Source organism: Hippichthys cyanospilos, chromosome 11, assembly GCF_059441005.1.
Source record: "Hippichthys cyanospilos isolate Australia breed blue-spotted pipefish chromosome 11, RoL_Hcya_1.0, whole genome shotgun sequence".
In the NCBI taxonomy this organism is placed as follows: domain Eukaryota; kingdom Metazoa; phylum Chordata; class Actinopteri; order Syngnathiformes; family Syngnathidae; genus Hippichthys; species Hippichthys cyanospilos.
This window is the reverse complement of record NC_142379.1, coordinates 17965861-17981832: the sequence shown is the minus strand read 5'-3', so window position 1 is coordinate 17981832 and position 15972 is coordinate 17965861. Positions and strand designations below refer to the sequence as shown.

The window sequence follows — 15972 nt, the reverse complement described above, 5'->3', positions numbered from 1 at the left end:
TTTGAGTCGTACCTTTTTCATTTGTAATCACCTTGTATGTTTTCATTTAATTGTGGTTGTGGAAAAAAAACATATTTTTTTATTATAACTCAGCGGTCAAAGTAAAATAAGAACGAAAGGGCAATCGCCCGCTGTGGAGATACTTCTCCAACACTGTAGTGGGCAGTAGCTTGCTGAAAACCTCAGCATCCGGGTATCGGTGATTTGCGCTTGCGTATATTTTCCAACGTAGGCTCGTTTGAGCTTAGTGGGTAACGTCATCCGTTATACGTATTTGCCGCTGCGAATTCGGCGAGTCAATGTACATCGTAGGACCGTCGTTGATCGTCTTACGTAATGCAGTTTTCGTAAGAAGCGGTTCATGGAAAGAGACATGTTTTAATGAACAAGAGCGTCCGTTGAATAATCTAGTATTTTTCCACTTCAACAAATCGTAGTGGGAGCGGGAGACGCACTGTGAGTGACGCTGCATGCATTGCTTTTATAACTTTCGTGCCTTAGCCCGTGTGTTAGCCTGTTAGCTATTAGCTTGCACGCCGCCATTACCACGTTCGGCCCTGTGAGCGCCATTGTTGCGCTTCATGGTCGAACTCGAAACCAGTGAAATTTGAGACCACCCAATAGTAAAAAAAATAATCCATTGCGCTAGGTTGTTTTACAGTAAATGCAAGTATTAATACAACTAAATTTTCGTTTCTTTAGGTTGTTGCGTTTGCACAGTTAGCTAACGTTTGCAAGACAGTATAATGTTAGCCCGACTTCGGCTGATCTATCAATAGCAATTTACCTGTAATGATTTAGAAAAACTAATGATCAGTTTTGAGTTGCGCATTGTGAACCCAACAGATACTTTTACCGTATACTGAGAAAAGCGTTTCTTTAAATATAATTACTGTGCGTTTACTGGTTGTGTCTGTCGTAACTTGTAAGGCACCATGGCGGTTGCCTTCCCCTTCCGCGGGATTCCTGCGGGGGTCCCACCACCGGGTGTCCCCCTTCCACCACAAGTCCCAGACTACATGACCGAGGAGAAACTCCAAGAGAAAGGTTTGGAGCCTCCCCGCGTATTTATTTCACTTTGCTCGAGGTAAGACACAATGTGATAGTGTCCTTATGTGTGAAATGTTTTCCAATCGTACAGCGAGGAAATGGCAGCAACTGCAGGCGAAACGGTACTCTGAGAAGAGAAAGTTCGGTTTTGTGGATGCTCAGAAGGAAGACATGCCTCCAGAACATGTCCGGAAGATCATCAGGGACCATGGCGACATGACCAATAGGAAGTTTCGACACGACAAGAGGGTCTACTTAGGGTAAAAAAACAAAACAAAATGAAGCGTGCAATATTAAGTGTTTATTCATTTTAAAATTCTAAAATGTGCTGTTTTATCTGGCAATATCACTCCTCCTTTTTCACCAAGAAAAAGAAAATCCTAATTTCATTTCAAAAGTTTTAATCCGGAATACCAAAACACTTGATAGCTGCAACCCTGCAAAAGAAATGCAGGCTGCTCCAATAGCATGCTACCTGTGACAACGTCTATATTTTCCAGTTGACGAAAAGAATGGTAAAATATTGGCAGATAAGACAAATAGTTTGAAAACACTGCAAAAAAATATGCCATTGCCATAGCAAACATAACCTGTATGTATTTTGTTAAACAGTTCAGGAAGTGGAAAGTTTTCAAGTGCAGCTGTAATTGCAGTGATATTTGAAATAATGAGCCTGTAACAAAAGTTATATTTGCACTTAAGAGCTGGACTGTTAGTTTTCTTGGAACCCGCTCAATTAAAAAAAAAAAAATCTTTTGCAAACTGGAAATCTCACATTTGTCTGTTATCCCTTCCTTAGTGTGCTCATGAGACGTTTGATCTAAAAATGTATAATAACCATTACTGCGTAAACTTACTCAGTTTCTTTTATTTCATCTTCTTTTTTAAGTGCCCTGAAGTATATGCCCCATGCAGTGCTGAAATTGCTGGAAAACATGCCAATGCCTTGGGAACAGATCAGAGATGTACCTGTACTCTACCACATCACTGGAGCCATTTCATTTGTGAATGAAATACCTTGGGTTATTGAGCCAGTCTACATTGCTCAGTGGGGGTAAGTAGGAGCAACCACGGCTATTTTAATTCAACTGCTGCTATTAAGTTGGACAACCAAGTAATTGCATTTGATGAGATTAAGCCTTTTAGTAATATTTGCTTTCTCTCAGTACAATGTGGATAATGATGCGCCGGGAGAAGCGTGACCGAAGACACTTCAAGAGGATGCGCTTCCCTCCGTTTGATGATGAGGAGCCACCGCTGGATTACGCAGACAACATCCTTGATGTTGAGCCACTAGAGGCTATTCAAATGGAGCTGGACACAGAGGAGGATGCTCCCGTCGTGGAATGGTTGTATGAGCACCAGCCCCTCAAAGACACGACTAAGTAAAGGGCCTTTTAATTTTGTTTTAAATGTCATTATTTAATTTTATTCCCTCTTTACCACTGCTTATGTTTTATCTTTTTCAGGTTTGTGAATGGCACCACTTACCGTCGATGGCAGTTTTCACTCCCCATGATGTCCACTCTGTACCGCTTGGCCAACCAGCTCCTGACAGACTTGGTAGATTACAATTACTTCTACTTGTTTGACCTCAAAGCCTTCTTCACGTCCAAGGCTTTAAACATGGCCATACCCGGAGGACCAAAATTTGAGCCCCTCGTTCGAGACATTAACCTCCAGTAAGTACCTGTCAGTTTCATTAAAAACATATGGGGGGGCTTGACACTCGGTTGTTAAACACATTTCCCGTAATGGTCTCTTTCATGAAAACAATATTTGATCTAATAAGGTTTTTTTTCTCTCCCCTACCATTAGGGATGAAGACTGGAATGAGTTTAATGACATCAACAAGATCATCATCAGACAGCCTATCAGGACAGAGTACAAAATTGCCTTCCCCTACCTGTACAACAATTTGCCACACCATGTGCACCTCACTTGGTAGGTTCCCCCCCCCCCCCCCCCCCCCCCCCCCACACACACACACACACACACACACACACACACACACACACACACAGTGAATTTGTCTTTTGTAGGGCCTGAGCAATGAGGTCCCTTGTGTTTTTGTTTTTGTTTTTTGGTCCGCGCGTGTGAGAGACATTTGTTGTGAGGATGCATTTCCGTTTCATTGGTTGTTTAAAAAAAAAAAATGCTTCCAATGATTGTTTGCCCCGTGTACAGGTACCACACACCAAACGTGGTGTTTATCAAGACAGAGGACCCAGATCTGCCTGCGTTTTATTTTGATCCACTGATCAACCCCATTTCGCACAGACATTCAGTAAAGGTAAGTGTGCTACTAAGAAAATCTTTTATGCACTTATGTCAATCCTTCAAAATGTTTTACTATACAATCAAAGTTGTCAGCATTACACATCCTCTTACCGAGTCGCACTTGCATTGACCTGCTTGCCTGTGCGTAAGAAATAGAGGTATATCAAAATGAATGGTGGCTTTTCTTTATAGCTGGCTGCAGTTGCAGTTAGACTGTCATCATTCATATATTACACACACTTTTAATCTGAGATTTTGTCAATTCAAATGTGTCTTCCTCTCATTGCTACTCCCTGCTACTTTTCAGAGTCAAGAGCCTCTTCCTGACGATGATGAAGAGTTTGAGCTTCCTGAGTTTGTGGAGCCCTTCCTCAAGGAGACGCCTCTCTACACTGACAATACAGCCAATGGCATTGCTCTGCTATGGGCGCCGAGACCTTTTAACCTGCGTTCAGGTCGCACCAGGAGAGCCATTGATATCCCTCTCATCAAGAACTGGTGAGTGGAAAAAAATGTTGGCAAATTAGCATTTCAATTAGGATATGGCTCTTGCCCCCCAATAAATAGTGTAATTTGTTTTACAGGTATCGTGAACACTGTCCTGCAGGACAACCAGTTAAAGTGCGAGTGTCATACCAGAAGCTGCTGAAGTACTACGTGCTCAATGCTCTCAAACACAGGCCCCCAAAGGCCCAGAAAAAGAGGTGTGCCTCATTGGATGTTTGTTTTATTTGAGATGTTGTTCAAATTGAAGAAAATGTATTCCTCAACTTAAATAGTACGTTAAGATTTCTGTTGTACATTTGTAGGTATCTCTTCCGTTCCTTCAAGGCCACAAAATTCTTTCAGTCCACTAAGCTTGACTGGGTGGAGGTGGGTCTGCAGGTTTGCAGACAGGGTTACAACATGCTCAATCTGCTTATCCACCGAAAGAACCTCAACTACCTGCATTTGGACTACAACTTCAACCTTAAACCTGTCAAGACACTGACCACGAAGGTGTGAACTACAAAGAAAGAAGCCCAACATGTATATTTTTGTCAACCTCTCAATTTGTTTTTGTCCCCCAGGAACGTAAAAAGTCTAGGTTTGGCAATGCTTTCCATCTCTGTCGAGAGGTGTTGCGGCTCAGCAAGCTGGTGGTAGACAGCCATGTGCAGTACAGACTGGGAAATGTGGATGCCTTTCAGGTCATTTTGATTGTTTCTACCCCAAAACTTGATTCTTCTGAGCTTTATAAGCAATTTTGTTGATCTAAATGCAGGACTGTCTTTGTAATATAGTTGGCTGATGGCCTGCAGTACATCTTTGCTCATGTGGGGCAGCTGACTGGCATGTACCGCTACAAGTACAAGCTGATGAGACAAATCAGGATGTGCAAAGATCTGAAACATCTCATTTACTACCGCTTCAATACTGTAAGTAAATTATTTTTAGCCAATCTGCAAAATAAATTTCTGTTCAAATCTTGTTTGTTATTGAATGCAGTCAATATGACTTTCACTGTGGCATCTCATTTTGATTATTAACTCAGGGTCCCGTTGGCAAAGGACCAGGTTGTGGCTTCTGGGCCCCTGGCTGGAGGGTGTGGCTTTTTTTCATGAGAGGCATAACACCCCTCTTAGAGAGGTGGCTTGGAAATCTGCTGGCTCGGCAGTTTGAAGGTGAGTCACAATGCACGATCCGTTGATGATTTTGTCATCATTCAGTCGTGTTGTGTGGAAGAAAAAATAAAATATGGTGTGAACAGTTTAGTTTAAATTGCTTTGCAGGCCGTCACTCCAAGGGTGTGGCCAAAACTGTGACCAAACAGCGTGTGGAGTCGCATTTTGACCTGGAGTTGCGAGCTGCTGTGATGCACGACATCTTGGATATGATGCCTGAGGGCATCAAACAAAACAAAGCCAGGACAATCCTGCAGCATCTCAGTGAGTCTTGGAGGTGCTGGAAGGCCAACATCCCATGGAAGGTTAGTTACTTGTTAGCTTTTCTGAAAGAGTTTTATGCAATTCAGAAATGGTTTTGATATGTGGTACTATATAACATGTAATCATTGAAACTGCTTGTTTTAACCTGGTAAATTAAAGAGTTAAAGCTTTGCAGGTACCTGGTTTGCCAACGCCTATTGAGAACATGATCCTGCGCTACGTGAAGGCCAAAGCTGACTGGTGGACCAACACGGCCCACTACAACCGTGAGCGAATCCGCCGTGGGGCTACTGTGGACAAGACGGTCTGCAAAAAGAACCTGGGAAGACTGACCCGTTTGTACCTGAAGGCTGAGCAGGAGAGACAGCACAACTACTTGAAGGTATTGCATGAGGGTAGATGGTTCTATTTCTCTGTTGTGGATGGGACAAGATCTCGTGCGACGAGATTTTGCGAGATTAGAATGCCGCGACATTTATGGTCCATCTCCAGCAGATCTTATTTCTTTCTGCTGTTTGCACATCCACCCATACGTATAAACAGTGGAATTGTCAAGGTCATATAAGAAAAGTATGTTATATATTTGGGGAATCTCTCGCTCTCGCTATACACACACTTTTTTTTTTAGAAGACACTTTTTTTTATTTATTTTTGAAGGCATACGAGGAAGATTGAGCTGTCAGCCACGTAATTTGAGTTTTGACGCACAGATGTGCATTTTTATTTCGGCTGTATTCATATTTACAATAATTACTGTAATGGGGCGAGCTACAGGGCATGGATGTCATTTGACTGTTAGCAGCAATTGCCTGTTGCAACTAACAACAGCCCGTGTTAGCTGAGGCTGTTGCGCCATTCTTTTCATAAAAGAAGCGAGCAGACTGAACCAAGTTCGAGTTAGTCTTTGTTTACACACATGAATATGACTAAAATGGACCAGGGAATGTAACGGTTAAGATGTCTCCAGCGGATTCAGTAAGAGTAGCATGGCATACAACTGTGTGGACTGGATAGAGAACGGAAAGTTATTCCATTTGACTCGTTTATTAATTGCTGTCTTTTGGCATATACACACAATCATAAACTTGGTGGAACATGGATGGTGCACAACCTGTGAGTATTTATGGCAAAATGAACTTGGGCTTTGTCTCGAGGAAAAGGAAGAACAGCTTATTTGAGAGCATTCAATATTACAGTACACTGGTGCTGCATTCACTGACCGCTCACAATGTGGGGAATCTGAAACACACTTAACCCACCAGAAATATATAATTTACTTATAAGAACACATGAAAATATAAAGACAAAGATGAGATTTATTCTTTTTTCCATAATTTTTACATTGTCACCATACTGTTGGTGCGTTCTGTACACTTCAACATAGAAAATAGCAGAATTTAACCCTTCAACCTGTCCTATACCCAGGTACGTTCTATATTTGGGGATTTACGGTATGCTAAATACCCTAAATCTGAATATCTACATCCCTCCATGGGAAATGTTGGATGCTCCAATTTCTTTCAAATCACCTGTGACGGTATTTTGAATTTTCACTGAAGAAAAGTATGGTAACATATTCAGTATACAATGATAGTTTGGCAATACTGCAAAAAGAAAAATGGCATTCACCACTGCATGCATTTTGTTAAACCAGTAACACTATTTTGGAAAAAAAAATCTTAGGCATTATTTTCTATAATAAATTTTGGAAAATTCTCTTGTGCACCCAATCTTTGAAGACCTCTCGTCTCACGGGATTTGTGTCTTGTCCCATCCCTAGTGGAATCCTCTTACTGAGACGCACTTGCATTGGTCTGCTTGCATATGCGTAAGAACTGGAGGAATATTGCTTTTAATTGTGGCTTTTGTTTCCTGGCTGCACCTGCAGCTGGGTAGCCACCATTAAGACATTATTTCAAATAGCATTCAATGGCCAGATCAATTTCTGGTGGTGTCTACGTTTTAAGTAGTTATGACTTGCTTTCAGGATGGCCCCTACATCACTGCTGAGGAAGCTGTTGCCATTTACACCACAACTGTTCACTGGCTGGAAAGTCGACGTTTCTCACCCATCCCCTTCCCTCCACTGTCATACAAACATGACACCAAGCTGCTCATCCTGGCTCTGGAAAGGCTTAAAGAGGCTTACAGGTAAGCACTCATTCAACAGTTAAGATTAATTAGAACTTCAGAGATGCCTTCAGCAATGTCTCGTTGTTTGTGTTCTAGTGTAAAATCTCGCTTGAACCAGTCTCAGAGGGAAGAGCTTGGGCTGATCGAACAGGCTTATGACAACCCTCACGAGGCTCTTTCCAGGATCAAGCGTCACCTGCTCACACAGCGAGCCTTCAAAGAGGTCAGTAAATATTACAGCGGACCCCATCCCCAACCACACAAAAGCAATGACTAAGAAATAAATAGGCTTCAGTTTTCTTTTTAAGTTCTTGCCGTGATTTTAGCCATTTCTTAATAAGCCTCATTATCACACCAAGTTCTTATTCTTTTTTGTAAAGGTGGGTATAGAATTCATGGACCTGTATAGCCACCTGGTACCAGTGTATGATGTAGAGCCCCTGGAGAAAATCACAGACGCCTACCTTGATCAATACCTATGGTATGAAGCAGACAAGCGCCGCCTATTCCCACCCTGGATTAAACCGGCTGATACAGAACCCCCTCCACTGCTCGTCTACAAGTGGTGCCAAGGTTAGACTTTTCCTTCAAGCAATTTGTGTCGTATCAAATCTTTTAGAACATTACCCCGCTATACAAAGCTCTCTAAACTAAATAGTTGTCCTTGTTCTATGCAGGCATTAACAACTTGCAGGATGTTTGGGAAACTGCAGAAGGAGAATGTAACGTGATGCTGGAGTCGCGCTATGAAAAGATGTATGAGAAGATTGATTTGACATTGCTCAACAGACTGCTACGTCTTATTGTTGACCACAACATTGCTGATTATATGACAGCCAAGAACAATGTTGTCATCAACTATAAGGTACACAAATGATTTACTGAAAACATGATTTAATCTTTTTATTTTCTGCCTTCTAATTATTTTTTATGTATGTGTGCACAAAATCTTTTCTAGGACATGAACCACACAAACTCTTACGGCATCATCCGAGGACTCCAGTTTGCCTCATTCATTGTGCAATACTATGGCCTGGTAATGGACCTGCTAGTGCTTGGCTTGCACCGTGCCAGCGAAATGGCAGGTCCACCCCAAATGCCCAACGATTTTCTCAGTTTCCAAGATACGGCAACAGAAAGTGCCCACCCAATCAGGCTCTACTGCCGCTACATTGACCGCATTCACATCTTCTTCAGGTTAGTTTGACTCAGCCCTCACTGTGTTTGTGTAGAACTCTTGATGTGGCAGCACACCTCAGATGGGCGGCCACATTCTCAGAATTGATGTATTGTCTGTGAATTCTGCTTCATAGTACATTTTTCATAGCCTGCAGGTAAATTTTGGCTTCTTTATTGATATGCCAAATAAAACTGTTTTCATGTCTTCATCAGGTTTTCTGCTGATGAGGCGAGGGACCTCATTCAGCGGTACCTGACAGAACACCCCGACCCTAACAATGAGAACATTGTGGGCTACAACAACAAAAAGTGCTGGCCACGTGATGCCCGCATGAGACTGATGAAGCATGATGTCAATCTGTAAGTCCTCATCCCCTCTTTTACGCAAGTTGTAAAGGGATCTATAATAAACGACCCTAAATGTATTCATTGTGTTTTTCTCAGTGGACGTGCTGTCTTTTGGGACATCAAGAATCGCCTTCCAAGGTCAGTGACCACAGTCCAGTGGGAAAACAGCTTTGTGTCAGTCTACAGTAAAGACAACCCCAACCTCCTCTTCAATATGTGTGGCTTTGAGTGCCGCATCTTGCCTAAATGTCGAACAAGCTATGAGGAGTTCACCCATAAGGATGGTGTCTGGAATTTGCAGAATGAGGTGAGAAAAAACAAACCTCTCACTGTTAATTGTTCAGGACTCTCTCAATCAAATATTTTTTAATTGGATAATTTGATCGATAAATGTCAAATAACCGATGATTTTACACATCCCATTATTGCAATAAATTGTTCATTCTTGCTCTTTTTGCATTCAGGTTACCAAAGAAAGGACAGCTCAATGTTTTCTGCGCGTGGATGATGAATCAATGCAGCGCTTCCACAACAGAGTGCGCCAGATCCTGATGGCCTCAGGCTCAACCACCTTCACTAAGGTTTGAGAAAAGGGTCCAAAGATACCGACAATCCTGCCGAGTTTAAACATTTGAAACTAGTGGTTGTTAAATTACAATATGTATCATAATGTCCCTTATTTCTATCCCCAGATTGTAAATAAATGGAATACAGCTCTTATTGGCCTGATGACCTACTTCCGCGAAGCAGTTGTCAACACACAGGAGCTTCTTGATCTGCTGGTCAAGTGTGAGAACAAGATTCAGACACGTATCAAGATTGGGCTGAACTCTAAGATGCCTAGCCGTTTTCCGCCTGTTGTTTTTTACACTCCCAAAGAATTAGGTGGCCTGGGCATGTTGTCCATGGGCCACGTACTCATACCACAGTCTGATTTACGGTAAGTCAGGAGTACCCATGTATTTTACTTGACTGTTAAACTAATTATTGGTTATGTATGACTTAAACTCTTCTCCCCTCACCAGTTGGTCCAAGCAGACAGATGTGGGAATCACCCACTTCAGGTCTGGAATGAGTCATGAAGAGGACCAGCTCATTCCCAATTTGTACCGTTACATTCAGCCATGGGAAAGTGAGTTCATCGACTCTCAGCGGGTGTGGGCTGAGTATGCTCTCAAGAGGCAAGAAGCCATTGCCCAGAACAGGTAAGTGCCACTACAGATTATTGGTTTTAAATCTGGCTCATGAAGTAACATAGAATGTAGAATTAGTCCGCTTTTGAGGTTTATCTGGAACATGTTCAAATTTATTGTAATGTGAATTATTCCAGGTGGTGAGTCACTTCATCTTGCTATGTTTTTTGGAACGCATGTGAATTTAACAAATATCAACTAGGCTGCATTTTGGGAGTATTACCTAAGTGTTTCCAATTGTCATTAACAATGCCGAAAGAGAGCTAGAATTCCAACAGAAACAAATGTCCCTTTGTGCCTTGTCTCCCAGACGACTGACCTTGGAGGATTTGGAAGACTCGTGGGACAGAGGAATTCCGCGGATCAACACCCTTTTCCAAAAGGACAGACACACACTGGCCTATGACAAAGGCTGGAGAGTCAGGACAGACTTTAAACAATACCAGGTACAGAAGAAGCGCACGACTAAAATGCTATTTATATTTCAAATTGAACCCATTGACTAAAATGATACTCAAAAGCGTTCAAGTAGATGGTCAACGTTGGTGTGAAACCACATGTTGATTTCTCTGGGTATTGCAGGTGTTAAAGCAGAATCCGTTTTGGTGGACCCACCAGCGGCACGATGGTAAACTGTGGAACCTCAACAACTACCGCACAGACATGATCCAGGCCCTAGGTGGTGTGGAGGGCATCCTGGAACACACGCTTTTCAAAGGCACTTACTTCCCCACCTGGGAGGGTCTCTTTTGGTGAGACAATATAGATAGCTGTTTTCCCTTACAGCTGTCTTTGTTGAAAATATAGTAAATATAACAAAACAACATGGATGGTTTGTCAATTTAGCACTTGGTTAAATATGCATCATTTTGGTTTCTGGCATGAAGGGAGAAGGCCAGTGGATTTGAAGAATCCATGAAGTGGAAAAAGCTGACAAATGCGCAGAGATCTGGTCTCAACCAAATTCCCAATCGTCGCTTCACTCTTTGGTGGTCACCCACAATCAACAGAGCCAATGTACGTCCTATAGATTTCCTACTTGTTTTTATATGTATTATCTGTTTGGGATGATTTTGAATTTTAATGCTCAATACAAGCTTAAAGGTCTCTTTTCGCTAAAAGTTTTTTTTTTTTTTTTTTTTGTAGGTATATGTGGGTTTCCAGGTGCAACTTGATCTAACTGGAATCTTCATGCATGGAAAAATTCCCACGCTGAAGATCTCCCTCATTCAGATCTTCCGAGCTCACTTGTGGCAGAAGATCCACGAAAGCATTGTCATGGATCTCTGTCAGGTTGGTTTTATTTCAACATTGTCTTATTTCTATAGATTATATAACGAAATCTCAAATGTTACAACCAAATTTTCTTGTGGCACAAATGTTCCTGTTTCTTTGGCTTTCAGGTGTTTGACCAAGAGTTGGATGCTCTCGAGATTGAGACTGTGCAAAAGGAGACCATCCACCCCAGGAAGTCATACAAGATGAACTCATCCTGTGCCGACATCCTCCTTTTCGCATCCTACAAGTGGAACGTCTCTCGACCATCTCTTCTTGCAGATTCAAAGTATGAAATTATCATATGAGAAAGTACCGCTAAGCTCTCGAATTGTGAAGGTCCTGTATTATAGATCATGAATCAATCCAATGATCGTTGAGTAACTTATCTGCTGTTCTTCTTGTAGGGATGTGATGGACAGTACCACCACACAGAAATACTGGATTGACATTCAGCTGCGTTGGGGTGACTATGACTCCCATGACATTGAGCGCTACGCCAGGGCCAAGTTCTTGGACTACACCACAGACAACATGAGTATCTACCCTTCCCCCACTGGGGTGCTTATTGCCATCGATTTGGCTTATAACCTCCACAGGTTAGTATTGTTTGAACCCTCGGTAAATATGAACAAGCATGGCTGTAAAAAGATTAACTTTGCATGTGCTGTGTAGATATTAACCCCAACATATGAACATAGCTGTTTTTTTGACAAACCTTTGTCTTATTCTACATTTCGTGTCTTTTTTCAGTGGCTATGGGAACTGGTTCCCAGGCAGCAAGCCGTTGATCCAGCAGGCCATGGCTAAGATAATGAAGGCCAACCCTGCCCTATATGTGCTCAGGGAGCGCATTCGTAAGGGTCTTCAACTCTACTCCTCAGAGCCCACTGAGCCCTACCTGTCCTCACAGAATTACGGGGAGCTCTTCTCAAACCAAATCATTTGGTTTGTGGATGACACCAACGTCTACAGAGTCACTATCCACAAGGTGTGTTCTGGCTCATGCTTCTCTTGTAAAAAGAATAGACTCCTACGCTAGCAAATGTTTCTATCCAAGTTGGCTAATCTTCAGGCACTTTTTTCACCTTTCACCAGACCTTTGAGGGCAACTTGACCACCAAACCTATCAATGGAGCCATTTTCATCTTTAACCCCAGGACCGGACAGCTCTTCCTTAAGATCATTCACACATCTGTGTGGGCTGGACAGAAACGTCTTGGGCAGGTAAGAGCACTGAACATAAAATGTTCACGCTGAAGTTCAGTAATCACAATCAATGGGTTTTCCTCTTGGCTTTGGAGAGCAATTTGAACAAATACACCATTAATTGCTTCTTTTTCAAAAACAATTATCAGCCTTTATATAGCAAAAATGACAGTTTGACATTAAAAATATAAACATTGGTACCCAATTACAATGCAGCTTAATTTCCTTGTAGCTTGCCAAGTGGAAGACAGCTGAAGAAGTTGCTGCTTTGATCCGCTCCCTCCCTGTGGAGGAGCAGCCGAAGCAGATTATTGTGACCAGGAAGGGTATGTTGGACCCTCTGGAGGTAAGATGGTCACACCTAGTACCAGTGGTTTCATTATTATTATCTCTGCATGATCTCACAACTTCAACCTTTTACATTTCTAATGGTATTCTTTTCTTTCCTCAGGTCCACTTGCTGGACTTCCCCAACATTGTTATCAAGGGTTCTGAGTTGCAGCTGCCCTTCCAGGCTTGTTTGAAGGTGGAAAAGTTTGGAGATCTCATCCTCAAAGCCACTGAGCCCCAGATGGTGCTGTTCAACCTTTACGATGACTGGCTTAAGACCATATCATCTTACACAGTGAGTTTTCCTCTATCACGGAAATGCTGATTTTTTTTTCTTAAGCTTTTATTTTCAACTCATGGTTGTTTTTGTTACCTTGAAATGATCCATAGTAGTAAATTGAATGCATACTTATTTGCCTGTGTCAGACGTTTTTCTGTTAATTTGGTCCATCTCTAGGCCTTCTCTCGACTCATCCTTATCCTAAGAGCACTCCATGTCAACAATGACCGTGCTAAAGTGATCCTCAAACCTGACAAAACCACTATCACTGAGCCTCACCACATTTGGCCCACTCTCACAGACGAGGAATGGATCAAGGTGGAAGTGCAACTTAAAGACCTTATTCTGGCAGACTATGGCAAAAAGAACAAGTAAGTCCCTTGTCTGGGCTTAACCAAGTTCTAAGTATTGTGCGAACCACAAGGAACAGAACAAAAGAATCGAGTACCCAACACTCATTCGTTGCTTCTTCCCCACCAGTGTGAACGTGGCATCGCTGACCCAATCTGAGATCCGTGACATCATTCTGGGTATGGAGATCTCTGCTCCCTCGCAGCAACGCCAGCAGATCGCTGAGATTGAGAAGCAGACCAAAGAGCAATCGCAGCTCACCGCCACACAGACGCGCACTGTCAACAAACACGGCGATGAGATCATTACTTCCACCACATCCAACTACGAGACGCAAACCTTCTCCTCCAAGACGGAATGGAGGGTCAGGTATGTACTGTAGCAGATTGTGTGATGAGTTGTCCTTAGAGGCATCGATGAAGTTAAATATTCATACAAAACGTATCTAAATATGATTGTAGTGTTTCTGTAGTTTGCTGGTATAATAGCTGAAATTTATAAGGGCAAAAAAACAACCAGGGCTCGTCCATATTTCAAGTTTACTGTAGTTACTGTATTGCGTAATAAGTTAAACGCTCGTTTTACTTGCCCTGCCAGAGCAATATCTGCTGCCAACCTCCACCTCCGCACCAACCACATTTACGTGTCCTCTGATGACATCAAGGAGACAGGATATACTTACATCCTGCCCAAAAATGTTCTCAAGAAGTTCATCTGCATTTCAGATTTGCGTGCACAGGTATGTTCCAGTTTTTGATAGTTGTATCATTACTGTGGAATGGTTACAGTTTGATTGGGATCCATAATGGCATCAGTGCACAATAAAGCCAAATAGTGTACATGACTGTTTTATGTTGCAGATTGCTGGCTACCTGTATGGCACCAGTCCACCTGACAACCCTCAGGTAAAGGAGATCCGGTGTATTGTCATGGTGCCTCAATGGGGGACTCACCAGACTGTTCACCTGCCCAACCAGCTGCCAGGACACGAATATCTCAAAGTATGATTAGGAAAAACACACACCTCCTTCTAAGCAAAGGCTCTTTTGTTCACAATAGATATAATGTAATGTCCAAAATATTTGAAGTGTGCATACTGAAAACGCTTTCTATCTGAAAGGAAATGGAACCCCTTGGTTGGATCCACACACAGCCTAATGAGTCACCGCAGCTGTCACCCCAAGATGTCACGACCCATGCCAAGGTCATGGCTGACAATCCCTCTTGGGATGGAGAAAAGACCATCATCATCACGTGCAGGTAAGTCTTTTACCTCTGGGTGTTAAAGTGTGATTCGATCAATTTTCCAATTGCTCTTGAATACTACCTACATAACCGTCTCGCTGCTTAATTTTCAGCTTCACGCCAGGTTCGTGCACACTGACAGCCTACAAGCTGACGCCCAGCGGCTACGAGTGGGGCCGACAGAACACGGACAAGGGCAACAACCCGAAAGGTTACCTGCCCTCCCACTATGAGAGGGTTCAGATGCTGCTCTCTGACCGCTTCCTGGGCTTCTTTATGGTACCAGGTCAAGTTTCCTGGAACTACAATTTCATGGGTCAGTGCCTTTTCCTTGTTAGTATGCTTCATATTAGAAGTGATGTTTGTCAGCATCACAATGTTTCTATTCAGCTTTTACAAATAAGATTTTCACTAACCTTTCTCCCCCATCCAGGTGTCCGCCATGACCCTAACATGAAATACGATCTGCAGCTGGCCAACCCTAAGGAGTTCTACCACGAAGTCCATCGACCCTCGCACTTCCTAAACTTTGCCTCGTTGCAGGAGGGAGAAATCTACAACGCAGATCGTGAAGATATGTATGGTTAAACAAAAAGACTCCTTTTAGGGTGCCCCTGTCAGAATCACACTTGTAAATTTCCCCATGAACTCATGTAGTTCTTTGAGCGTTTTAATGTTTAAACTGGACACAAAGTCTTCTTATTCCTCCTATATTACTTTCACTATGTTTCAACATTTCCTTACAGTCAATATACATTGTGCTTTTTTTTTTTCCAGGGAGGTTTTGGTACAGCACGTGCATTTGTTCTTTTTTTTGTGCACAGGACTATAGTGTAATATGGTTGTTGTGAAGCAGAAATATTTGATTCTTTCATTTGAGAAGTCAGATGTCAATTTCCCATGTCAATTATCTCTGTTTCTATTCTGTGTCATTGCATCTTAGATTTAAATAAAGATGTCGTTTTTATATATCGCCAAATGCTTTTATTTCCCCTGTATAAATCCTATTGATACACTAATGCAATGGGAAGTGGTGCATATTTAGGTTTGAAAAAGTTGATTAATTGATTTGAATCTATTTTACTTTTCATATTCCAATATTGATTCATAAAACCGTAAATCGATTTGTAACCTGCATACAATGTATGTTGGGAAACTTAGTGCCTTTTAG

General features: G+C 42.2%; 1 protein-coding gene across 1 annotated transcript; it reads left to right on the top strand.

Annotated features, from left to right (window-relative positions):
* The first annotated feature begins 326 nt into the window (after positions 1-326).
* Positions 327-15770, top strand: prpf8 (pre-mRNA processing factor 8). The gene is made up of 43 exons (XM_088427625.1): positions 327-456; positions 931-1047; positions 1142-1310; positions 1940-2104; positions 2217-2435; positions 2520-2732; positions 2869-2994; positions 3238-3343; positions 3638-3828; positions 3915-4034; positions 4140-4329; positions 4401-4520; positions 4614-4748; positions 4865-4994; positions 5103-5299; positions 5434-5640; positions 7246-7409; positions 7488-7614; positions 7772-7964; positions 8069-8256; positions 8350-8588; positions 8784-8930; positions 9015-9225; positions 9383-9499; positions 9611-9858; positions 9944-10123; positions 10422-10557; positions 10694-10863; positions 10999-11128; positions 11258-11404; positions 11515-11675; positions 11794-11985; positions 12140-12377; positions 12485-12613; positions 12828-12941; positions 13047-13220; positions 13383-13576; positions 13686-13925; positions 14154-14295; positions 14417-14557; positions 14677-14816; positions 14915-15117; positions 15235-15770. Exons 2-43 carry the CDS (start codon positions 936-938, stop codon positions 15387-15389), a joined length of 7020 nt encoding a protein of 2339 aa, XP_088283751.1. The 5' UTR covers positions 327-456; positions 931-935; the 3' UTR covers positions 15390-15770.
* Positions 15771-15972: the final 202 nt, after the last annotated feature.